At 33.8% G+C, this 26848-nt stretch overlaps 2 protein-coding genes across 3 annotated transcripts; both read right to left on the reverse strand.

Moving 5' to 3' along the window:
• Nucleotides 1–1630: 1630 nt before the first annotated feature.
• On the reverse strand, nucleotides 1631–4657 carry LOC126702443 (54S ribosomal protein L51, mitochondrial). The gene is made up of 4 exons (XM_050401145.1): nucleotides 4488–4657; nucleotides 4338–4421; nucleotides 2252–2358; nucleotides 1631–2155 (listed from the first exon to the last, which is right to left on the reverse strand). The coding sequence occupies exons 2-4, from the start codon at nucleotides 4415–4417 to the stop codon at nucleotides 1983–1985; spliced, it is 360 nt and encodes a 119-aa protein (XP_050257102.1). The 5' UTR covers nucleotides 4418–4421; nucleotides 4488–4657; the 3' UTR covers nucleotides 1631–1982.
• Nucleotides 4658–16606: 11949 nt separating this feature from the next.
• Nucleotides 16607–24315, reverse strand: LOC126701506 (uncharacterized). 2 transcript variants are annotated; one of them, XM_050399640.1, is made up of 3 exons: nucleotides 24192–24315; nucleotides 21135–23098; nucleotides 16607–17034 (listed from the first exon to the last, which is right to left on the reverse strand). In XM_050399640.1, exon 2 carries the CDS (start codon nucleotides 23093–23095, stop codon nucleotides 21164–21166), a length of 1932 nt encoding a protein of 643 aa, XP_050255597.1. In that variant the 5' UTR covers nucleotides 23096–23098; nucleotides 24192–24315; the 3' UTR covers nucleotides 16607–17034; nucleotides 21135–21163. The 2 variants fall into 2 exon arrangements, with proteins under 2 accessions (XP_050255597.1, XP_050255596.1); XM_050399639.1 differs by lacking the exon at nucleotides 24192–24315 and adding an exon at nucleotides 23413–23535.
• Nucleotides 24316–26848: the final 2533 nt, after the last annotated feature.

The following is a 26848-nucleotide window of genomic DNA, read 5'->3' on the forward strand; positions in this document are numbered from 1 at the left end:
TGAGAATTCAGTCCACTTTGGTCTATTTAGTCCATTTCATTCCACTTCAGTCTAGTTTCCATTTGGTCTAATACGTCCACATTGGTCCAATTGATCCATTCAGTCCATTTGGTCAACTTCGTTCCATTTCAGCGAACTTACTTAAGAATTGGAAAAGGCAAGTTTGGGTTAAGAGTACTATCAATTGTAATTATATGATAACTTTTGATTATTATGATAATCTCCTTAAGAGAATGAGAAATTTAAATAATAATTTTGAAACTTACAAATTTAATTTTACCAAAAGAAATAATGAAAATATAATGCATAATAACAATAGTTAGAAGAATATGGACCATTAAAAAAAGAATAATATCAATTGAAAACACTATAATGATAAAATTATATATTTGTAAGAATAGAGAGATATAAATTACTTTTAGAAACTCTTACTTTTTAGAGAGAAAAAATTATCTACAATATAATTTAGAGAATATAATATATATTCTATCATATCTCAAAATAATTATATATTCGTAAGTCTGCGATTAGTTGTTTAGTAATTGTTGGCTTCAAGGCAAAAAAAATGGGTTATAGATGAAATTTGCTTCTTTTGTATCTTGTCGTGGTTCTTGGTTTGTTCATTTTCAAGGTTGCCGACATTTTTTGTAATAAAATGTATTTTGTTAGCCTACAAAGAAGATGGTTGTTTCCATTGAATTTTGAATTTGAGAAAATTTGTGAACAACTTGTGCCAATACTTTGATATGAGTAATTATGAGCGATAGAGAAAAAGTAAAGGATTCATGTAAAAGTGATAAACAATCACTCATAGTTATATCAGAGTTGTGGCATAAAAGTTGTAATCCTAGATCTCTTAAAATTTTAATGACTGCTTTTGCTAATTATTATTGAACTTAAATTTTAATGACTGCTTGTGGTTACTAAAATGATATAGTAGGGTTTCAGCTCAAACTGAGAAAAAAAAAAAAAAAAAAAAACCACTGAGATGACTTCGCAAGGAGAGCAACTTCAATTATTTTACTACGATTTTTCCTGTCTTTCCTACGTTATAAATTTATATAATTGATTAATTTCCAAGTGGAGAGAAGCAAAAATATATTAAGATTTCAAAAAATTCCCACCTTATACTTGGAGATTGGCTACTGTGCCCTGGAACACCTGAACCCCTATAACAACTTGGAGAAGGGCAGATTAGATGCATTTCTCTGTTAACTGATGAGTAATACAGGTTACAAACATTTTTCATAACTGTTGACATAGTCTGATTTGATAGGAGCACCACTTTACTAAGATCTATCATTAATATCATTTTTATTATAAAACAATTACAATAAGCCATATCAACTATTGTGACAAAAAATTGTATCCTTCAACTTATCGATACTTGATCCCATTCAGTCAAGGGAAAGTAGTAAAATTGGACAGTACTCTCAAATTCCCTTTTGCCCCAAACACACTTGGTCAAATGATATATCTATTTTTCCTCTTTCAGACATTAACCTCATTTGGATTTAGGGCAAACACATGCAACCCAGCTGGGGAAACCAGCCAAGCTTGCATGGCTATATATAGGGGCCTAGAAGTCCACTCAACAGTGCTAACATTGGCTGGGAGTAGACACATGAGCTTGAGTTCAAGGTTGACCTATTAATAGGAAACAAAAACCATTGCTTTCTCAGATTAATCCCACAATTGTGACAAAGTACAGAGGATTAGGAGGAACGTGAATACCCAAATGCCTGTCATTATTACAATTAGAACAAAAGTGGGGTAAATGCAATAAAAATTCCAAAATGTGGGAAATATGAATATCCCCTTAGAATCATACTGCAGTACATAAAGCATTAGCCAGATTGCACAACTGATTACAATCCTCAAGCTCCTCTAAGTAATGGTTCCACTAGACCTGTAATCATGGCTAAAAAGAACTATTAGAACACACCAAAGGAAGCTACTCATATGGAGCTGTATCTTGTGCCTCAAAATTTCACATCCGTTGTCCATGTACCCTGAACGCTAGGATGTTTGGTAACATGTCTTGTCCTCAGTTTCACAACCTTTCTTCCCAATGCATTCCTTAGCCTAGTTGCATGTAGAAGAACCTCTTCTGGATCCATATTCTTCACACATACCACCCATTCATTTTTGTTCCCTGTGCATTTGGCAAAAGAAATCCTTAACTACACTTCACATGCATGAGAGAGAGAGAGAGAGAGAGAGAGAGAGAGAGAGAGAGTGAGAGTCTTACGGTAAAAGGCTTTCAAATGTGGATGCTGACCACGAATGAGTTCAGTAGCAACCTCTAACTGAGGATTTTTCTCTTTAAATGCTGGCAGATGCGACTCCATAAATGCCCTGCCATATTGATTGCTTACTTATTAATCATTAAATAAGCAAATGAAGGAAAACACTAGATTTTTAATACTTTATGGAAGAACACAGGTTTTGAGAAGTTTGGCCAAATATATTATGCACAGAAGATTGATGCCCCTGTAAAGAGGAAGGGGAACCCCACTGAAGGTTTTTTTTTTTTTTTTTTTTTTTTTTTTTTTTTTTTTTTTAATTTTATTTATTTATTTAAGGGTGTATTCCGCGGGGGGGGGGGGGGGGGGGGGGGGGGGAGGGGGAGGGGGAGTTTAAAACCTACATCTACTCAAGCATGTCAGCTAGATAATATATATGAAACAATTAAAAAGAAATTGTAGAAAGTAAAATGCCAAAACAAGTAAAAAAAGCCATGGCCCATGTTTAGCATCCAGTTTCTTTTCACAATATGAACCCTGCTGGATGTCCAGTTTTATGATTATCTTCAGAGATCTTAACCAATTATTCATCTCAGATCCTAGATATTACTATTATTCTCTGCGGTGCTTGTAGCGCATTGACCAAAAAAGCAGTCAGCAAATATAAATAATCCTACTAGAAAGAACGCAGAATAGAAAGGAAATATACAACACGGAAATTTGTGCTTCCATCAATAGTTTACAAAACTTGCATAACCAAACCAGCCACCTAAAACAAACCAAAAAAAAGAAAAAAGAAAAAAGAAATATACATTATCAACACTATTTTTGACACCAAACCCAAGCTAGATTCTTTCTATTTCACAGTACGTGATTTCTTGCCACCATATCACTAAAAAGTAAAGTGTAATGGAAGCAAGGAAAATGGCTGGGATTTGTTAATTGGGTAAATAAGTATTGCCTCCATTATGCCACTGGCAATTTATCAATATCTTGATCACAAAACCATAATGCAATTTTGCTAATGAGCTCCGCTAGCACCTCCTCCCCTTAATAAGTGCTAAGTTGAGGGTGAGAGTGTAGGTTCAAGACCCATTCGGTGCATGTATAAACTTACCAATAAAAAACTATAAAGCAACTTTGAAAAAAGCACCCAGGGGTGATTTGGAAGAACTAGCGAATGAATTTACCCCCAGAATACCAAATACTGCTAATAACTTCCAGAAAATCAAAAGAAAGCCTCAAAACACATAAATTATTTGCTATCCCATCCATTTGCAATTGCAAGATAACTTCATTATGGTCCCATTATAACAAAGTTACATGGGATAAATAAGTATCTTTCTTCACTCACCTTTAATGTTCTTTGATAGGTATCACTCACCTTTTCTTCTTTTTGGTACTCTCAACTTTAAAACTCCATGGAAATACCATATGAGAAACTAAAGCAACTTCATATTCTACCTAAAAATTATCACGAGAAAGTTAACAGCTCTGAAGCCCTCATGACTCTAGATAAAAGATAAAACTCAGATAACACTCAGTCCAGTACCCTGAAAAATGCAAATTTAATCTGCTAGAACACATAATACTCAATCCAGTACCCTGAGAAATGCAAATTTAACCTGCTATAAAATATACAGAAAGGCCCGGAGTCACAAAGTCTAGGGCAATTCCCTTTGCCAAATTGTAAAACCACCTTAGATCACTATCCTTTGCATAAATTAAACAGACTGACAGTAAGCACATCATAAAATAATTATCGCGTTTTCCCCACTAAAGACACAGTAGTTCTACAGTGTCTGGCATAATTATGTCCTAAGGGTACACATCACTACCATCAAGGTGAAATCATTTTTGATAAGTAATTAGTGTCATTAAAGTTAATGCAATAAAGAACATAACCTTAGCACACAAAATGTACCAAAAATTTATTTTCTTTCTAAGAAAAAAAAAAAATCTAAAATTCAGATCAACCAAGAAAATTTCTTCACTCAAATCACTTTTTTGTTTCTAGGAGAAAGTTCTAAGCTAAAACTGTCAAACACCCAATTTAATACATGCGTGTATATATATATATATAAAGCATACCTGATGCCCCTACTGCTTCCTCCCCAATCAGAATAGCTCACAACCAGCTTTTGAAGTTGCCATACACCTCTCAAAGCCATCTCACTTCAAAACCAATACAACAACAACAACAATCACAAATAAATCCACTCAAAACCCTAAAAATTTTACCTTTCTCTCTAGTCTCTGCTCTCCGCCTCTCTCTAGTCTCCACTCTCCACTGTTCAGTCTGTTCTCATCTCAGCCTCTCTCTGATTCTCTGCTCTCCGCCTCTCTCAAGTCTCAACTGCTCACCTCATTGTATCAGGTTCTGAGGTTCAGGAATCAGGTATAAAATTATAAATATTTGGGCCATTTTATTTGTTAAGAACTTAAGATAACTTTGTTTATTTGGGCCCTCCCTGGCTGCCTGGACCCTCCATGGACTGGGCGTTAAGTTTGGGCCTTCAAGTTTTTTCTTTTTTTTTTTCAAAAGCCTGCATTTTTTTTTTTTTGGTGGGTGGGTCTTATTAATAAGTCTTGTGTCAGTGTTATGACTGTGCTTAAATTTTTGTTATGCTTGTGCTTAATTTTTTTTTTTTTTAATTTATGCAGGTTGAGATTGCTAAAAACTTGTTATTTTTCAGTGAAACTACAACAATTCTTTTTATATAAATTAGGTTCTATTTCTCATTTGCTCTACACTTGAAAGTTATTTTTTATTTTAGTCTTTATAAATATATTTTTTGATTAGAAATGTATACTAGAAAATATGCATCTGGATATGAAAAACTTAAAAAAAGAAAAAAAAAAATTTAATTGAGTCTCAAAAATGATTAATGGATAAATTTGTTATTAGTAATAAACAAAATATAACATAAAGTTTAGATGAAAATATCACAAATGATCAAGAAATTCACCAAAATAATTTAGAAGAAAATGAAAATAATGATGAAAAATATAATATAAAAATATTAAATAAACATTAATTTAATTAATAAATAAGTATAAAAAAGGCCCAATTTTTAGTTCTCGCCTTAGGCCCTAAAATGTCTAGGGCCGCCCTTGTTTCCCTCTCATCCTCTCTCTGCCTCAACCCACGTCACACCGTGCTCCATGGCTGACCACCAAGCTCTCCTTCTAAACCTCCATGGCCGGAGCTTTTCAAGCTCATCACCTCTAACCACGCACCACTGCCGAAACTCAGCCAAAATAAAATCACGACCATCACCACGGCCAAAACCCAGCCAAAATCAAATTGCAACAAAAACCCAGAAACCCACCAAATCACAAATCAAATCACACCCACCGAAATCAAAACACAAAACCCACAAAACAACCAAAATCACAAAATGAAAATACTGAAAGTGAACCCACCGTTAAAAAAACATATACTGGTTTTGTTATTATATTTTAGAAGAAGAATCATCTTGTTGAACTAATTTTATATCCAAATTAATCAAACACATACCACAAGCAAGAATGATAGACTGAAAGCAAAGCAAAAAAAATAGTATTTCCTAGAAAAGTGTTTTCAGAAAATAGAAAGGGTAAGCAAAATATAAAAAACTATTTGCTTCATAACCTCAAATAAATAAATAAATAACCAAAAATCACACACCATAATCCGGTGAAACCTCGTGAGCCACAATTTCACCTAAGAGGATCGTCTGAGTTGAGAGAAAGAGATTTTCATAGTGTTTGGCTCGGCAGCACAATCTTCAATTTCCTTTCTTGACGTGGCTTTCGCTCGCTCCTTTCCTGTCAGCCTAGGCGACGAATAAAGAGAAATAAAGCGAAAAATAACAAAGCACCACGTAAAAAAGAAGAAAAGAAAAATGGTGAGAGAAGAAAGACGGATTGAGATCAGGTGCACTGTCGTAGGTATTTTTTTTACATTTTTTACATTTTTTTTTTTTTTTTTTTTTTTTTTATACCTTTTAACTCTCCTTTAATATATTTTATTTAATGGTTGAGATTAAAAGTTATTTTTTCAACTTTTAATCTCAGCCATTAATTACAATTGCATTAGGGTATTGCACCTGAATCTGAAAAAAACAAAGAGGCCTATACATACAAATACACATATACATACACATACACATACATAAGCACGCATAAACATATACACATACACATAAACATACATAAATATAAGCACGCATAAACACATACACATACACATACATAAGCACACATACACATACACATACATAAGCACACATACACACATGTATATAAACATACACATACAAATACACATAAACATACATACATATAAACATAAATATACACATACATAAATATAAACACACATACACATAAACACATATAAACTCACATAAACGTAAACATATACACACATAAACTTAAATATAAACATAAACACACATAAAGGTTCGATTTAGCACACTAAAGTAACTAACGAAATTGTTTGAGGATTGGTGTTAGTTTGCAATTTTTTCCAGTCTATATGAGGGTTTAATTTTTCTCAATCTGTATGTGTGTTTATGTCTATGTATGTTTATGTTTACGGGTGTGTGTTTATGTATATGTGTGTTTATGTTTGTTTTTTTTTGTTTATATTTGTATATGCGTGTTTATGTGTATGTGTGTTTATGTTTGTTTTGTTTTTGTGTATGTTTGTTTGTATTTGTGTTTATGTATGTTTATCTATATGTGTGTTTATGTTTATATTTATGTTTATAAATATAAACATACATAAACATACACATATACATAAACATGCATAAACATAAATGAACATAAACATAAACACACATAAACATACATAAACATACACATACACATACACATACACACTCATACACATACACATACATAAACATACACACATACATAAATATAAATGAACATAAACATAAATATACACATACACACACATAAACATACATATACACATACACACTCATATACATACACATATATAAACACACATACACATACACATACATTTTTAGTTCTCGCCTTAGGCCCCAAAATGTCTAGGGCCGCCCCTGTGACTTAACATTCAAAAATAAAAGCATTTTTTTTTTTTTTGGGTTGTTGTTGAAAAGTCCCAAAACTGAGGAATCTAAGTGCTTTATACTTCATACCAAAACAAGCTTATAGATGAACCTAATTTTTAAAAAAAATGGTTTTCATTATTATTTTACTTGGTATAAATCTTCTTTTACATTATTTTCAAAACCAAATCTTGTGGGTTTTTTTTTGAAGACTGTCGAATCTGTTTGGTTGCCGAGAAAATGAATGAAAATTTGAAGAGAATCAAATGAAATGTGAGAAGGGAACTAACCTTTTTGTATGATTTGAGACTTGAGTGTTTGCTCTTTCTTCTCTTTGCAAGGGAGGGTTTTGGCTGAGATTTCTGAGAAAGAAAGCTCATAAATGATGGATATTTTTGGTATTTTCGGTATTTTCATTTTTGTTATGTGGTTCGGTTTTTACCCGACCCGACATGGAAGATCAAGATTCAAGAAGGTGTATTATAATCAGGTTTTTTTTTTGGAGCTCGTTAGAAGCTTACATTTTTTTTTTTTTTTGGGAAATTTTTTGAACCAGGCAGCCAGCATTGGCAAGAGTCATGCAGATTAATTGGTAATTCTTATAAGTGTTTTCTAATAAAAACATTTAAAATTCAAATATTTTTCATTGTAAATATCAAATTATAAAAAAGAAAGGAGAAAAAAAGAATGTATGGATTGCTACTAATTTGATAATGTAATGTTTCTCTTTTTTTTTTTCATAAAAAAGTAATGTTTTTTTTTTTGGGTAAATTATAATTTATGATTTCATAATCTTCAAAAATTCAATTATTACATTTAAATTTTAAAGTTTGGATTAAAATAAAATCATTAATTGTGCGTTTGATTCCACTTTAAGATTAAAACACACTTTTTGAAGTTGGAATTTCAAAATGAGTGTTTGGTAACATAATGCAAAAGTGTTTTGGAAGAAAGTTACGTTTTTAAATACAAAGAACTTGCCTATTAACGTGTGGATAGCCAGCACTAGGAATTGCAAAAAGCCACAACCCTTTATTAAATATTACCGTTTGAACGGTAGGATCAATTCCCAAATTGCCCACATGTTTTCTTAAAAACCCAATTGTACCCTTTGATAAATCAACAAATAACACCATCTGTTATCCTCTCCGTAACACATATTTTATCATCTTTTTTACATTATCATTTTGTGCTCCATGATGAAAAAAAAATTGATTTAATATTGATAAGAAGTCATTAATACCAACAATATATTTATTATTATTATTAATAAGTAGTTGATTTAAGTATGAATATACATTGTTCTTTTGGTAATTTACAACTCAAACCGCCATTTTTATAAGTGCTAGCCAAACATTCAGTTTTTTCAAAAAACACTTTTTAAGAGCATCCACAATAGATGTGCTAAATGTGCCAAATGCCAAATATTTGGTACATTTGGCACACCAAACACCAAAAAACAGCAAATATCAGATGTTCCAAATCTCATAATTTTTGCAACATGCTACAGTATCCTCACATATCTGGCATGGTACGGACATCTATGGCATATGGTTTTATTATTTTTTTATTCCTCTTTCTCTCTCATCCCAATTATCTCTTTCGTCTTCTCCTTCAGCTATTCACCGCCTCCATCTCCACTCTCCCATACTCTTTCTTCTTCATTCTTCCCTCTTCCCTTTTGCCCTATTCTCTTCCCATTCATGAATCATGAGCCACCACCGATTTCCTCTCTACCATCTCACAAATTCCATCATCACTGATCTATAAAATCTCCTTCACTGGTTTTTTTTTTCCCCTTTTGTTCGCTCTCTCCTCTCTGTTCTATCTCAAAGTCGCCGATTCACTGTTCAATCTCGGTATCGCCGATTCGCTGTTCAATCTCAGTTTCACCAATTCTCTGAAGGTTTCATCGATTCCCCGTTTCTCTGAAGGTTTCATCGATTCGTTCTACATCTACTGCGTACAGGTAAGTTCTCCGTCTTCTTTGTGATTCTCTCGGTATTTCGGTGTCTACTTCTATTCTCTCTATCTTCTTAGTTCATATGTGTTGTGTGCTGTGTTATGTATTTGTTTCATTAATTCCAGCATTTAGGCTAAAACCATATGTACCAAAGATCTAATTCAAGCATTTAGAATTTAGAATGATAAAGAGTGAGGCGAGGATTCACAAGTGCGTGTGTGTGTGTTAAAGGTGAACCTATCAGTCACAATTTCTCGAAGCCATATATATATATTAATAAATCGTTTGTAATAATTCTTGTTTTTGTGCATTCAGATATGCATTTGATTTTTTATTTTTGGAGGGCTCTCTTTGGACTACCTAAATTATTTTTATCTACATATCTATTTAGAGCATGGGCTCAAGAAATTATTCATCATTCACTGATGTCTTACGGGGGAATATTAATCTTGAGGAAGAACTTTTCGGTGTATCTGAAAATAGTCAGCTGTTAGTCTAAGATTCTCCACTGAATGATGAAGTTGCCACTTCTAAGAAAAAATCAACACGTGGTGTCAACTTTAGTGCTGAGGAAGACAAGCTGCTTGTAGCAGCATGACTCAATACCAATGTCGATCCTGTGTATGGTAATGAGCAACATAAAACAACATTTTATGGCAAAGTTGCAAAATACTTCAAGAACCACGAGATTGATTCTACATGTAGTATTTCATCCCTAACAACTTGGTAGGGAACGATTAATATGGAAACAGTAAAATTTTGTGGGTCCTTAGCTAAAATTGAAGCAAAGAATGAAAGTGGAACCACGGCTTTTGACAAGGTATAAATTTTGCAATGGTCTTTAATTTTTTTAGATTTACAACACAAATGAATTGTTTGAAGAAACTAATTATGTTATATTTATTTAATTTTTTTTAGATTGAGAAAGCAAGGGAATTGTTTAAAGAAATTCATGGTTACTTTTTTCAATTTGAACATTGTTGGCTAATCTTGAAGGATTTTCCAAAGTGGGCATCTACTATGCCTAGGGAAGATTCAAGAAAAGAAATGCCTCAAACTCCAGATTCAATAGATCAAGGAGGGGGGGTTGATGGCATTATGGATTTCGAGAGGCCAATTGGTAGAAAAGCTGAAAAGGCTAATCAAAAGCGAAAAGATGATGGGAAAGATATTGCAACGGAATATTTGAAAAAGAAAAAGAAAATTCTTGAAGAAAGTTGTGTAGCCAAAAAACAGAAAGTACGTATCAAAGCGGAAAAGGTTCGCTTGCAAGAGTTGAAAGAGAATGAAAGAATTATGATGCTAGACACAAGTGGCATGAACGAAGACCAAAGAACTTTTTATGATGGACTCAAAAAAGAAATCCTTGCAAAACAAAGATCAAGTCATTCGTTGGGTTGAGATGATGTTGGTGATGTCTTGTTTCAACCTTATTTTGGTAGTAACTAATTTTAGGCCTTGATATGTATTTTGTGGCATTTTTTGGGTGTAGCTGATTTTAGGCCTTGATATGTATTTTGTGATCTTAGCAAAAGGTCTTAACTCTTTTATTATGTGATTTCGTTGTAGATTCTGGTAGGCCACTGCTATGTAAGTAATCCTAACATTTTAGCTTATATAAAATGTCGTGTATTTTCTATGTTTGATTTTATATTACTATAGAATTTATATTACTGTCATGCTTAATGCTTGTGTTGTGTTATTGACGCTGTTGATTGGGCTGAAAGGCCAATGTGTAAGTGCCCTAATTCTGCTTTGGTGCTGTACGCTGTATGCTGTGTTAGTGATTGTTGCAGTGTAGTAGTATTAGTGGAGCATTGCAGCAGTGTGCAGTTTGGCATTGGTTAAGGTTGTGTAGTAGGTATTAGATATATGTGTGTGCTAGATGATAGCAAATGGGGGATATTGCATGAAAATAAGGGATTAGGTGAAACATTTGTCAAGAATAAGCTAGTATGTCAAACATTTAGGTGACATGCAAATGTTGGAAATTAATTGTTTTTTTTTTTTTATAATTTTATTTATGTTAATATATGATAAAAGATTATATATCCTTTTGTGTTTATGGATTGACCAATTAAATGTGTAACTAGTTATAGCTCACATTCATGAACATTTAGTATTGTGATGGTATGGTACATATAAAAGGATAAGCACATTTCATATAAAATCTATAATCTATAATCTGTTACTTTGTTTGTTTTTTATTTTTGGTGGTCTATCATTCCTGAGAGTTTAGATTAACCATTTTATATATAAACAACGGATATTTCATGTTGAATATTTGAAAAGAAAAGAATGAAATAGGCAGATTTATTAAGGGCAAGAGCTTTTAGTTGTCAACATGATTATGATTTATCTATGGTGATGGATAGGTAAATAAAAACCATTCAAAAAGTGGCAAAAAGTGATTGCAACCCTTATGCACAGGAAGTACTCATAGGGGGGAAAAGCAAAAAAATAGGATTAGAATCTAAAACATTTAGGAGCTTGCCCATTTACAAGGTCATATAACTAGATTGCATCAAAGCTTTGTGGCTTAGGGGATGATATTTCTGTTAAGTCAATTTGCCTATGCTAGAGGGACCATAATTTACCCTAACAAGGATATTGGTATCATATATATATTACTGTCCATAATCTGTATATATTTTTTCTTTTGGTCTGTACAACATTCCAGCTTATGTAGCACACTTCTGAGTATATAATGACAATTAAACCTGCAATAACATCTTAATTGTAATCAAACCTTCTTTTAAAGTTATTGATTTCATTTCATATTATGTTTCTTGCATCTATATTGATAATTGCTTTCTAATGTTTTCTTCTAGTTTATCTCCGTGGGTCGTTCTTTTTTTCGTGAATTGCTTAATGATGACTCAGATGAAGATGAGATAATTATAAAACTTCTCACGGGTTCGACATCACAACGTAAGCATCGTCGGTATATCGATCGTAATCATTTGGCAGACCATAGAAGGCTTTATGATGACTACTTTGCCGAAGAACCTGTATATCCTCCCAAATTATTTCGAAGGAGATTTCGAAAGAGACGTTCTCTTTTTCTTCGAATCCTATATAAGGTAGAAGCTCATGAACCTTACTTTATCCAAAAAAGAAATGCTGCCAAAAAGCTTGGTCTATCTCCCCTTCAAAAGATGACCGCTGCACTTAGGATGCTTGCTTATGGAATAGTAGCTGATTTTATGGATGAATATGTGAGAATAGCAGAAACCACTGCAATAACCAATATAAAAAAATTTGTTGCAGCAGTGATTGCTATTTTTCAGAGGAATACTTGAGGTCACCAAACAATGAAGACATTGCTAGATTGTTAGCCCATGGCCAAAACTGTGGATTTCCAGGCATGTTGGGAAGTATTGATTGCATGCATTGGAAATGGAAAAATTGTCCAACTACATGGAAAGGAATGTATTGTGGTTATATTCGTGAGCCAAGTATTATTTTGGAAGCAGTGGCTTTATATGATCTTTGGATATGGCACTCATTTTTTGGGTTACCTAGGTCAAATAACGATATTAACGTGTTGGAGCAGTCTCATGTATTTTCTGAGTTTGCACAAGGACGTGCTCCTGCAATTAATTACTCAATCAATGGTCATGATTACACAATGTGATACTATCTTGCTAATGGCATATATCCACAATGGTCAACATTTGTGAAGACAATCCCAAGGCCACTAGGAGCAAAAAGAAAATTATTTGCAAAAGCTCAGGAGACATATAGGAAAGATGTAGAGCGTGCATTTGGAGTGCTTCAAGCACAATTTGCAATTGTACGTGGACCTGTACGGTTTTTCTATCATGAAACACTACAAGACATTATGAAAGCATGCATAATTCTTCATAACATGATTATTAAAGATGAGCGAGATGAAGCTGAAGCAGTGGACTTAGATTATGAACAAATTGATGAGATTTCATGTACAATGTCACGTGAGCCGACAAATGAATTTACGGAGTTCATTCAAGTTCATCAATGCATTAGGGATCGAGAAGTTCATTCTCAACTCCAACTGAATTTCGTCGAACATTTATGGCAATTACAAGGAGAGTCATGAAAACTTTTGGTTTTGTTTATTTGTCTCCTCTTCTTTATGGAGTTGCCATTAAAACTTTTGATTTGGTTTATTTGTTTCATTTTGTTTATGAAGCTACTATTAAAACTCATTGGCTATGTTGTTTTGTTGTGTTAAGTTTAGTATTAGCCAATTGTTTTGTTGTATTAAATTTAAGTAGCATTTGTCATCAAGGAAGTGGCAAGCTCAACTATGTTTAATTAAATGGGTTCTGTGTGAGTTAATGTTATTGGATATGAGTTATTTGTGTAAGTTTTCTATGGACTACATTGGTAGTTTAGTTCAATTGAAACAACTTCAACTTGACAGGTTGGCTTTTAGATTGCATATGTTTTTGGCTTTTGATATGAGCCTTGACAGGGTGTCTCAGTATAAGGATTATGAAGGTGATGGGTGGTTCTGGTTGAGGTTTTTTATTGGGTTGGTGGTGTTTTTAGGTGGCATAGGAGTGAATATTTGGTCAGATAGAGTTTTGGTGGCTCTGAAAAAGGAAGGTAAAGGTTACAGGGTGCCAAGAGGAGGTTTGTTTGAGCTTGTGAGCTGTCCAAACTATTTTGGGGAGGATTATCCCAAGGGAAGAAAAGCTGTAATTCCCTTCTTGTATTGGCACAAAAACTTTTCTTGTTTTGTTTTGGTTTTTGGGGATTTGGATGTGTAATTGCAATTAGTACTTTATAAACAAAGATTTGGATTTAGCTATTGATATTGATATTGCAATGATGAATTGCTTATCTTTTGATGTTTTACAATGATATTGATATTGGTATTCGGATGATATTGATATTCGGATGTGCCTTCTTCTCTTTTTTTTTAAGGTGACAGGTTCTGAGGTTTTTTTTTTTGAAGTCCCCAGGTTTTGAGTTTTTTATTTTTATTTTTATGTTGAAGGTGACAGGTTCTAAGTTTTTTTTTTTTTTTTAAAAAAAAAATGCTTAAGAAAATATGGATTTTTAAAAATATGACAGTTGAATTAAGAGGATTGTTTGAAAATGTTACCGTTAGAATAAGAAATATTTGAAAATATGACTGTTTAGGTACAAATATTAATGTTGGGAACAAATAATAAAGAAAGAATAAAATAAGAATTAAAAAGAATTAAGAAATAATATTAAAATGAAGTGGTAAAAATATAGAACATTTGATAAATGAGATATTGTAAAATAATGTGGTAAAATAATAGAGTAGGCTTTTGGTGTGACAAAATGGCATAATTTTTGCAATAGTTACTACGGATGCTCTAACAGTTTTTACCAAATACTCAGTTTTTTAAAAAAGTTCAGTTTCATACTGCACTTTTTGAAATTGCTACTTTTCAAAAAGCACAGTATCAAAAAGATGAACCAAATTCATCTAGCTATATAAAAAATAAATGTTTTCTCACATATACTACACTTGGGTACATTTATTTTCCCAAAACTCTCTCTCTCTCTCTCTCTCTCTCTCTCTCTCTCTCTCCGAATATGGTTAGTGAGTTGTGACTGTCAATGATATCCTTGATGAAGAAGTGATGGGTGTTAAAAGATTTTTTTGACTATTGAGTATAGGTTTCAGACCTAAACCGTTCAAAGAATTGGTAAAGAAAGAGGTTCAAAATTTTTAAGGTTGAATTGAGGTTCGATCGAGGTCGAACCGTGATGATATCATAATTAATTTAGTAATTAATAAAAATAAAAATAAATGTATTAAATTTGTAAATATTAGCAAAATTGACTAAAAATATCTAAACAAAAATTGAAACAAACTTTCAAATAAATTTTCATGATATTATAAGGTTAAATAGAAAATAGTACAACATAAATAAGCATGATTTAAAAAAAAAAAACAAAAAAATCTTACAAGTAGAAATCATTTTGATTAATAAAAATCACTTTAAAAATAAATTCATAAACAGTAAATTCCCGTGTAAAGGCATTATTCTTAATTCACAAGTTAATTTAGCAATCGAAATAAATTTAATAATATTTAATACATTGAGAGAGAGGTGATAAAGGAGTAGAGAAACTATAAATCATGAAAATATAATATAAATGTAATAATACTTCATATTTGCTTATAAGGAACTTACTTAGTCAAGTATGTTGTTAATACAATTTTCTCAAACTAGTAGGGCACAACAATAAGCCTTGGAAAAATTTTAATATGGAATTCTTCTTGTAAGGAGAAACAATTAATTATTTTGTAGTTTCTAGTTCACTCAATCTAATTTAATAATTTTATGGGGTTGAATTTGATTAAATTCATTGCCATGAACTGATCACACAACTTGCCAACCCCCAACAATAAATCTTGGAAAAAAAATTTAAATTGGAATTCTTCTTCTAAGGAGAAACAATTAATTGTTTTGCAATTTCTAGTACACTCAAGCTAATTTGATAATTTTATGAGATTGAATTTGATTAAATTCATTGCCATGAATTTAATAGAATATACGAAGTTATCCTAGACCTAATCAATCAGTGGGGAAACTGATCCCACTTGGTTTGATGACAAATTTAGAAAAAAACTACACTAACCGAACCATGCACACCCCTACTCACAAACCCAACCTTCAGCTAAGATTAAAAATAAAAAGGAAAACTTAAAAAAAAAAAAAAAAAAAAGTAGAGAGAGGGAGGAAGAGCTCGTAAATGAAAATTTATTTCCTTAAGGTGCTGTCATGTCAAATTTTGGTAGGATCCATGCTTTTCAAATTATTTACCGTAATGTCACTAAAATATGTTTTTGGAGGTGCTACCATATCAAATTTTGGTAAGATCCACAATTTTCAAAATATTTACCATAATGTCATTGAAATATATTTTTAGAAGGTGTGATTGTTTTCAGAATACATGTTTTTAACATTGGGTTAAAAAAAAAAAAAAACCGTTATTCTGCAAATTGTATTCACAATTCAGTTACCAAATACACGATTTAAAAGTGAGACAAACCATTTTCAGGTTTTAAGGACTGAAATTTGTTTTTAAATTATATTACCAACAATCCCTCACTATTATTTGGGTTTTCAAAATTTCCAATAAGGCCCAATTTGTTAATCCTTTCTTTACGGAGACTGACTTGAGCAAACTAAAGCTAGTGTACCAAATAGGTTGAACTGGACCAGATATGTTTCTAAGTGACTAGTTTTAGTGGGGGCCTGGTGACACATTCATAATGATGATGCCACAAATTTTAGTTACTAATTTAACCAATGAAAACTGGAAAGGCAATGATAATGATGATTAAATTAAAAAAGAAATATTATCTGTTAAGATGTAAATAAATGATCGACATGTCTCTTCCAATCCAAGATTAAATTAAAAAGTTCGATTTTACAAAAAAAAAAATAGCAGCTTAAATACACCAGCATTTCTCTTTAGTTCTTCCAATCTGCTGTCCATTCCAAAATTTATCAGATAGCAGCAACTCACGTCTATCTATAAAGAAACTTGCAGCAGTTGTAAATAATGCGCCCTCACCCCCCATCCATCCCCTCTTTCTGGACCGTATCGTGCGCTGGGCGCATATGAAATTCCCCCCCTCTTTCTTCTCTTCTTCAAATCACACAAAAACAAAACCCTTGTAGAATAATGAATGTCTTCATTCATACTCCTCTAGTCTTCTCGTTGTTTGTTCATGTAGTCCTCCATGTGGCTTATATTAAATCACTAACTACTGCAAATTAAAGCCCAATCATCAACACAAGTATACCAATCTTGGGCCTCATTTTCACAACATTCAAGCTAACAATACCGTGCTTGATGTAACTAGAGTTCAAAATGGCATGAAAATAGACCTTTGTGCGTGTGTGTGTATGCATGAGCGTCCGGGCGGACATGTAATTCCAAAAATCAAGCTTGTTTACAATTTTTTTTATTATATTTTTTTATAATTCGATAATTACAACAATGGGGGAGAATGGATTTGAACCTGATTTTCCTCATAAAGGAGAGCAAGCATCACCATTGAGTCAAGGCTCTTGTAGCTTTTTTGTTTACACTTTATTCATGAATTAGTTCACAAACTTTGTTTGCAAAACCAAACAAGCTGAGCTTTGCCTTTGCTCAAGCTGGCTCATTTATTAAACAAACATTAATTTCAAGCTTGAGCTTGTTTATTTAGTAAATAAACATATTCAAGCTTCTCATGACCTCAAGCCTAATTTGACTAGAAACCTTCTACATATTTTTTGGAAGAATTGACTTAGAACCTTAAACTAGCTCATATAAATAACTGTACGCTGTAAAGGTAACACATACCAAAAAAAATTGGTCTTTTATTGTTTTAGTTTTCTGGTAAACAGGGGTGAGTTGAACTAATAATGATAAGGCATTAAAGAAGAATCCTATATCAAGACATGTACTCAACTCTCAGCAAAGTAAGCTGGCATTACTTATAAATTACCTTCCTAGACTTTTTCACTATAAACATGTTAAACCATTCACTAACGTTCTCTTTATTTTGTAGTTATAAATATATTACAGCAAACATTGAGCCTTCCTAATTTCCTATCTTTTCATAAGCAATGAAAAAACTAGAGAGGGAGAGGAAGAGGATTGACCGAACAATGAAATTATTTGGGCAAGCCTGTAAGAGACTGGAAAATGTTTCCAAAGCAGCACTGTTCTCTACAGATGAAATCTTTTGCTTGGAAATATGGCATAAGATCAACCATTGTGACTTGAGAGAGAGAGAGAGAGAGAGAGAATAGCAAGGGACAGGAGAATGGTCAACCTCATAAATTCTTTGGACAGTAGAATAGTAGGTCAGGAGCATTTAGTTTCTTCATAGTATTTAACATACCACACCAACTCTTGACTATATTTCAGCATAATAAGTTTGAAGAGGCCACTAATACATTCAAATAGGGCAAAAAGTTTGCACTTGAGAAGAGGTGAAAAAAAAGAAAAAAAAGCTACTCCCATAAATCCAACAACCAAAGAGAAACTTTCAGCTTTTCATTAAACTTAGACATTTCCAACTTTCCTTGTGTTAAATCAGTTTGTCTTCTCATACTAGAAAAAGAGCCTAGTTTGGGACTCGCATGAAAATCTTCTCCATATTATTAAAGTTGTATGCATCAGTTTTCAAACAGTGTGCCTGAGTTTTGTATAAAAGACCGCAATATAACCTAGGATTATAATACCAATGAGCTCAAACACAATTGGCACTTCCTCACTATATAAGTACTAGGTGCATGATTAAGTCGTGGGTTCAAAACCCATCAAGTGTGTGTATAACTTACCAAATAAAACACTTGGATTATAATTACAAACATCATGAAATTTCGCCCTTACAAAAAGCCAACTTACTCTCAAACCCAAAAGGGGGGAATACAAAGTGAGTGCAATTCCACTCTATGAGATGCCCTAAGGGTCCATTTGGTTGGGGGTAAAATGATAGAGGGGAAGGGAAAAGGGGAGAGGAAGGTGTTTGGTTGGGGGAGGGGAAGAGAAAATGGGGGTGGGGGAGTTTTCTCCACGGACCTACCATTTAAGAGGAAAAAGTTTTCTCCCCAATTTAGGGAGAAAACTAGAGAGAAAAGTGGAAGGGAGTGGGTTTGATGTGAAATTACCTATCTACCCTCCCCCTTATTTATTAATGTTGCTGCTTTTTTTTTTTTTGGAAATTTTACTGATGTTACTGCCTCTTTCTTCTTCTTTTTTTCTTTTTTTCCTTTCTTCTTGTTTTGCCTTTCCCCAGGTACAGTGCACACGTTGGTTGGCTCTTTTTCTTTAATATTAAACACATTTTTTTTATTATTAGTTTTTTTTTTGGCTAGATGTTTTATTAGTTGTGTTAGTTTGTAAGTTTGTAGTAATTGAAAAAATTAAATTTATGTGCTAAGGGCATGAGAGTAAATTTATACGAACTACATTTTCTATCCTCCCACTTTTCTACTCAACTAAACAAAATTTTTTTTCATTTCTCCACTTTTCCACTCCTTCAACTAAACACACGGAGGAAAAACTAAATTTTTTTCTATCCACCAACTTTTCTACTCACTCCCCATTTTCTATCCTCCTACTTTTCCATCCTCCTAACCAACCATTTTCTATTCTCCTACTTTTCTATCCTCCTAACCAAATAGACCCTAAAGCTAACTGGAACCCACCACTATAAACACCAAAATTATCAACATATTAACTTTCCTCATCAATAATTTATCTTCACTTTAAGCAAGAGCCTTGTAATTCAACTGTCAGTCTAGCACTGTTCCAAGGTTTAAATCCCTCCTTCCCCAACAACTACATTATCAAAAAATAAAAATAAAAATAATTTATCTTTACTTTAAAAATTTATTACTAGCCTTGATCCTCGTAAAAATTTCTTTTACAATACACACGTATACACACAAGTTGATTATTATTAACATATAATTTTTTTTAAAATATATTTATGACCTCACGTTCAAACCTCAGTTGAACCCATGACCTCTAAACCTGTCACTTTGAATGACCAGTATTAAAACATTGGTTTTATCCATGTGTCTTTCCAGTCCCCATGGTACCAGCATTTTATACATCTTCATGAAATTGTTAAACAGAAATCTTTCACAAAACAAGGAAACAGTACCTTATTCCTTCAACCTCAGGTTGATTGTATAACAACAAAAATGGCAATAACCATAACAAGATTATAAAAAAGACCACAACGCTCTAACAACACATGAAAAATTAATAATTTGCATAAGTTCAAGCAAAAAAAAAGAACAAAAGTACAGAACTTCTGTCTATGCACTCAACCCTACCACATTCTTTTTCTTTTTAATTGGTAAGCTACACATACACACGGTGGTCTTTGAACCCAAAACCTTACCATCCACTAATTTTTATAGGTGAAGGACCTGCCATTTGACCTAGAGCTCATTGGCATAATATAGGGATTTTAGCAGCAGCCTACATGGCTCACAAACATTTATCAAGTACTTCGTAAGGTGCTTTATTTGTCCAAAGAGAGGGATTTATAAATCATGTTAAATCCAACCAGGAGAATAGTTAGTCTGATCCAGATCTCATAACACCCAATCTAATAGCTTCTCTATACATTCAACCGATTCACACTTTTGTTTGCAGCAATCAAAGGGAGGAAAAAGGATAGAGTAACGGAATAAAAGAATAACCCACAAGTAAGGATAAAGCATTATCTCAAATCAATTGAACTTTGTAAAGCCACTCAAATACATTCAGTATCCAAAGACTCCTACTTAAACTCAAATGATGCATAAGTTCATCATACAAACCCCAATAACTCTTTCATGTATACCCAGAACGGCAGACAATTAACAGAATGGTTTATTAATCAAAAAAACCAAAACACAACATAAATATAGTTATTTAATATACCAAGGCCAAAAACAGATGGCCTAAACCAAATAAGGCATCAAGCTTGAACAGCTACTAGTCAAAAGATGTACTCGATGCAAAAAATCAAGGCTCAAGGTCACTATTTTTTTAAAACTTTTTTTATTTATTTTATATAAGGTCACTATTTAATTTAAATAACATCAAATGGATCATAGAAGTTGTCAATCTTAGAAATTAATCTTACTGAAATTATACAGAGGAATTAACAAGTACTAAAAAGACATTAAAAAAAACCAAAAAACAAAAGTTTCAACATATCATAGTATTAAGATTTTCTTTTCTGTGTTTATTTGATTTAATTGTTTCAAGTGACAATTAATGCTAATTAGTCACAAAGAAACAAGCAACAAGAAATAATATATGCTTCATCTCAATGTTGAAAAACTAGATACTCCCAAAAAGAATTACCTGTCTACTGCCTGAATCACAGCTGAGGTTCAGTGCTTTGCTTTGCTTTTAGATTTAGAAGGTATCTTTCCATATGCGACAAGCCTTGAGTGCGATAATTTAAGTTCAGCTTGGCGTCGTTTTCTCTTAGCTTTCTTGGATGAATTGCTCATATCACCATTTGACCCCACAGATTTTACTTTCCCAGTTTCCATGGTACCCGTCAATGAAGTTGATTTTTCTGCTTTATCCTTTGACCTCTTCTTCTCACCAACCTTCTGGTCATGCACTTGCCCACCTCGGAGAAGTTCTTTAGTCCTCATTTTTAGTTGGTATCTCTTTTGCTCATTTAACTTCCACTCCTCCCTATAAGGAACAATCTTTTTCAAAGAAACATACTGATTTAACTCCTTCTCATTCATCAACAACAACTCTGCTGGACTCAATCCAAATCTATTGGGTTTTATTTTCGCATACTTGAACCTTGTCTTTAAGTCTCCAATTGTATCCTCATAATCCAACTTATAATACTCCTCCATCATCGCCTCTTTAGCTTTCTCCAAAAGAGCAATGCTTTTATGCATCCGCTTCCTCTTCCGCTTACCTTCCTCAACTTTCTCTTTCTCCTCCTCCTCTTCTTCTTCTTCTTCTTCTTGGACATTTTCATTAGCATTCTCTGCCTTACTCTTCAAAACCCTTTCCCTCACAGACCAAAACCCATCACCAGACCCACACACATCCAAACCTTTTGGAAGCCCAAGAAAATCATCCTCCTCCTCAAAATTTGGCTTTTCAATCTCACCCTCATCTTCATCCTCATCTCCACCACTCCCAAACTCCGGGTCCATGTCGTCATTTGCATAATACTCCTCCCCAAATGCCTTCTCCATGATCCTATCATACTCCTCCGGATCAAACTCCTCCTCCAACTCCTTCCTATTCAATGCCACAACCTCATCCTCCCTAATCCCTGCCGTCCTCATTATCATCCTCACCTTCTCATCCATCTCTTCCTTCTTTAAATTCTTCAAATGCTTCAACTCTTCCTCCCTTTCTACCCTTGCTGCCTCCATCCTCTCCTTCTTACTCATCCTCTGGTCCTTTCTTGCATTCGCCTTCTTCCTGACTGACCCCTCTACCTTCCTCGAATGCCCCATCACCCTATCCCCAGCATTCTCTTGAAACCTATACTCATACTCCTCCTGTCTCTCTATCTCCCTCTCGTCCTCTGAAATGTGCTCCAACTCCTCCTCCCCGACCTCCCTACTCTTCCCTTCCTTATCCATCCACATCCTATTCCGAAAAAACTCCTTCAAGAACTTGTTCCCCTCATCCTCCACTTCCTCATCACCTCCAAAATACTCATCCAATTTCCTCACAAACTCACCACTCTCCTCTTCCTCCTCATCCTGATCACCATTCTCCTTCATTCTCAATAACTGCTCTTCTCCAACTTCCTCTTTCTCTGCTGCCTCTGCTGCTTTCAAAAAGTCTCTCCTTATCTCCTCTTGCTCCTCCTCATAACTCTTCTTTTTCTCCATCTCATCGTCCTCATCTTCAAACTCCGGACCCTCCTCTATCAATTGCTTTGCCACCACATCTTTCAAATACATTGCCTTCTTTTTTTTATAATTATTATTCTTATCATCATCATCATCTTCTGATTCTTCAGATTCGAAGAACTTGACGTCTTCCTTCATGATCATAGGGTCTTGCTTCTTGACCTTGATTAGCGCATCAAAGAATTCTCTATCTCTCTTGCTGGAATTGATGAAATCGTCGTCGTCCGATTCGGAGACAGATGAGTCGGAGGAGGATTGGATGAGGCCTTTCTTCTCAAGCTCATGGAGGCGCTCAAGGGCCACACGCTTCTTGTTGTGCTCATACCTCTTGGCATACTGCTCGTCAACCTCAATATTCGATATCTTTGATACATCGTCATTTTCAGAGTCACTGCCTTCAAACAGTTTTTTCAGACCCATCTTCTGGAAAAAGGAGATACATTCTTAGTGCTATTTTTCCAAACAAATTCACCATCTTTTATTATTAGCATGCAAGGTTGAATAATAATAATAATAAGTTTAGAGACAAATCAGAGCTCTAAAATAAATATGAAGTAATATTGGTTCAGCTAAAGCTAAAATAAAACTTCCATAACACAAGGAAATACAACAACTCTATCACAAAGCCAATACAACAACAACAATAAATTTAATAAAATCATCTCAATCAAAAAAAGAAAAAGATTTTGAACTATAATACAAAAAATCAAAAGTCCCAAAACTGAGGAATCCAAAACCTTATAACTGAACGTCTTCATCACCGCTAAAGGTCGGTTCTCCGGCCTCCATCAGTGCGGCTCTGTTCAATCGGTATTTCCAACCCATACCCTCAGATGGAAACTCAAACATTCACAACCTCAACCTACATCCACAAATCCCACAGAGAGGATCACAAGCTCAAAACCACAAAGAAAAGTAAGAGCTAATAATACCTTAAGAATCAGAAAAAGGACTCAATCTAATCAAAGGAAAAAAGAACTGATTTGAGTGAATCCAAATCTCAATAGCGACCAAGATTTAAGGACTGGTGGCACCAGATTTCGACAGAGAGAGAGAGAGCGCTTGCAGTGAAAAGAGAGAGTTTGCTGCGAAGCGTTAACTGTGAATCTGTGATGGGGTTTTTGTGGTTTGTGTGTGAGACAGATAGATTGTTGGATTCAATTATAGTTCAAAAAACAAAACCCATCCGTATGGACTAAACTACACTCCAAAAAACCAAACTCATGTAGCAAAGTAATAAACAAACCCATAAAGAATAAAACCCTAGCCAGCCCCAGTAGCCTCCACACCCTGGTATAAAGAAAATTTATACGTATAAATTTTCTTTTATATTACTTTCAAAACCAAATCTTGTAGAGGATTTTAACGGTTTAAAAAAAAAAAAAAAAAAAAAAAAAAACACTATCGGCGCTGTTTGGTCGCCGAGAAAATGAAAGAAGATAAATTTTGAGAATCTTCATTTTCCTTTGTTTAGATAAAATTGAAAAACACAAATGAAATGTGAAAGGGAACTAACCTTATTGTATGATTTGGGAGTCGAATGTTTGCTCTCTTCTCTTTGGGGTTGCAATTGAAAGTAGGGTTTTGGCTGAGATTTATGAGAAAGAAAGACAGGTATTTTGGAATTGGGCTAAAATGCACAATTGACTTTAGGTTTCATTTCAGCGTTCTAACTGGTTTTATTCATTTTAGTCCATAAATTTCAGATTTATTCAATTAAAGTTTTTTTATCAATTTTTGTTAAAAATTTAAAAAAAAAAATTGGAAAAAAAATTTCAATCATTAATTGAATTTTTTTAATTTAAAAAATTTGAAGAAAATTTAAAATTTTAAAAAATTAGCCACAACATATAGTAAAAGTTGATAGAAAAGTCTTAATTGAATAAACTTGAAAGTTATAGGACTAAAATGAATTAAAGCAAATTTAGATGACTGAAATGAAATATGAAGAAACTTAGAGAGTTAATTTTGCATTTTAGTCTTTAATTTTTGTTACAATATTTTTGGTTTTGGTTAAAAAAAGAAAAAGAAAAAAGAATGTCAGATACTTCTACTCTGTGTATGAATTATACTGCTCCTAATTAGAGGTGTCAATGTTCAACTCAACCCGCGAACACGACATAAACCCAACATGGGTTTTTGCGGGTTAGAGTTGGGCCTTAATGGGTTTGAGTCATAAACGGGTCGACCCAAAAGTGACATGATAAGAAACATGTCATAAGCAGGTCAACCTGCGTAACCCACAATAGACACGTTTGATACACCAATCTATTTGTATCAACCCGAAATGATTCACTTAACACAACCCGTTTAACTCGTATAACAAATAAATATTTATTTTATTTTAGATTTGTCAAATACCTTTTATATCCAACATATATTTTTAATTTAAAAAGAAAAGTGAGTAATTACAAAAACTTACAAATGATATAATTGGAAATTGAAACTTTACAAATCCTAGATCTCTAAATCCTACGAACCCTAAATCTATAAACCTTCTTATAAATATCTAATTTTTTTTTTTAATTTCAGCTGTACTACTCACTCTACTATATAATAGACTTACGCCCAATTCTCAAACTCAAAGTCTCAAGCCAGTTATTGCTCTCTCTCTCTCTTTCTCTAATGTGTTTAGTGAGTTTTAGAATTAAAGAAAACTGTTTTCTTGGTGTTTCAAAATTCTGTAGTAATTTTTCTGCATAATGTTTTTATTCTATAAACTTTGAACCCATGTGCCGTTATTAATATATGAGATATATTAATTGTTGATTAAGGCCGCGGTTGTAGCTTTTGTCTTGTGTCGTGTGTTTTTTTTTTGGTGTTTGTATTAGTGTTGGACACAGTCTACATATCTTGCAAGTGGGTTTATTGAGATAGTTTATAAACTAGATTTTTTTTTTTTTTTTTTTGGGAAACAGGCCCACGCCTATATAGGAATTTTATTAAGAAATATGGTAATCTGCAGAAACAAAGCAGCAACATCAGATGAGACATCCTTCATCCAAACTAGTAAAGGAAAAGATAAACGAACTCTTTGGACTAAGGTATGTGCCACAGCATTGCCTTATCTAACAATATGAGAGAAAGAAAAATCCAAAAACGAATTAACAACAATTAAAGTATCTCTAATTAAATGGCCAAAAGATGAAGATGACATATCCCTTCCATTAAGAGCCTTTATGATAGTTTCTGAATCACCCTCGAATTGGCATTTTTGTAGGCCAATCTCTTGTGCAAAAACCGCTGCTCTTCTCGCTGCCATCATCTCCAAACAGTCCACGAAGTGAGGTTTATTTTTTATTTTTTCTGCTAGTGCAGCAATTACCTGACCTGCGGAGTCCCTCACCACCACCCCAATTCCAGCTTCATCGCTTTCTTTGAACCACACCCCATCAAAGTTTGCTTTGAACCCCGTTGCTGCCGGTGGGAGCCACTTGCGCCTAAGTGGTCGTTTAACCACTGTTTGATCTTCCCTAACCTCATGGACTGCCTTCACTTGCTGCAAATAATTTTTTTGCAGCTTCACTAATACCACTCAATGGTATTGTTTTCTCCCTCAGCCTAACTCTATTACGGTGCGTCCAAATGTGCCACGCTGTTATCCCAAACAGCTCGCCTGAACTTGGTTTCTTCAAGCACATCTCCATCAGGTCTAAAAACGTCTCGTACACTGTCAGATCTTCACTCACCCAATTGAAATCCACACACCACACCCTCCTCACCGCCTCACAGCTCCACAACGCATGCTTTATATCTTCAGGCTGCTTCCCACACAGCTCGCTATAAGATTCATCCACAACTTTCCTCTTCATGAGATTTACCTTAGTAGGTAAACGATCATTACAGGCCCTCCATAAAAAGTGAAGTATCTTCCCCGGTACCTTCAACTTCCAGATCTTAGACCACAGCGCAGCCATTCCTTCTCTACTTGAACCCGATGCAGCATCCCTTCTTCCCTCTTCACAGAGTAGCTTATATCCGGACTTAACCGAATAAACTCCATTCTTTTCTGCACTCCAATAAAGACAGTCAGCTTGGGGCACCATACACAAGGGAATCGCCTTAATTTGTTGAGCTTCATGGGGAAGAAATAGACTCCACCAACTGTTCATTCCAGCCATCCCTATCCGATGATATCAACTCAGCCACCTTTATATTTTCCTCCAAACCCGG

The sequence above is a fragment of the Quercus robur genome, chromosome 10 (genome assembly GCF_932294415.1).
Source record: "Quercus robur chromosome 10, dhQueRobu3.1, whole genome shotgun sequence".
Lineage (NCBI taxonomy): Eukaryota > Viridiplantae > Streptophyta > Magnoliopsida > Fagales > Fagaceae > Quercus > Quercus robur.

Excerpts from the sequence above, each read along its gene's own strand:
- LOC126702443 (XM_050401145.1), bottom strand. The coding sequence starts at position 4,417 with ATGGCTTTGAGAGGTGTATGGCAACTTCAAAAGCTGGTTGTGAGCTAT. Across the intron at positions 2,359-4,337 it reads GGAAGCAGTAGGGGCATCAG|GGCATTTATGGAGTCGCATC; the intron begins GTATGCTTTATA and ends TCAATATGGCAG. Across the intron at positions 2,156-2,251 it reads ACATTTGAAAGCCTTTTACC|GGAACAAAAATGAATGGGTG; the intron begins GTAAGACTCTCA and ends CCAAATGCACAG.
- LOC126701506 (XM_050399639.1), bottom strand. The coding sequence starts at position 23,433 with ATGAAGACGTTCAGTTATAAG. Across the intron at positions 23,099-23,412 it reads TGAAGACGTTCAGTTATAAG|AAGATGGGTCTGAAAAAACT; the intron begins GTTTTGGATTCC and ends TCCTTTTTCCAG.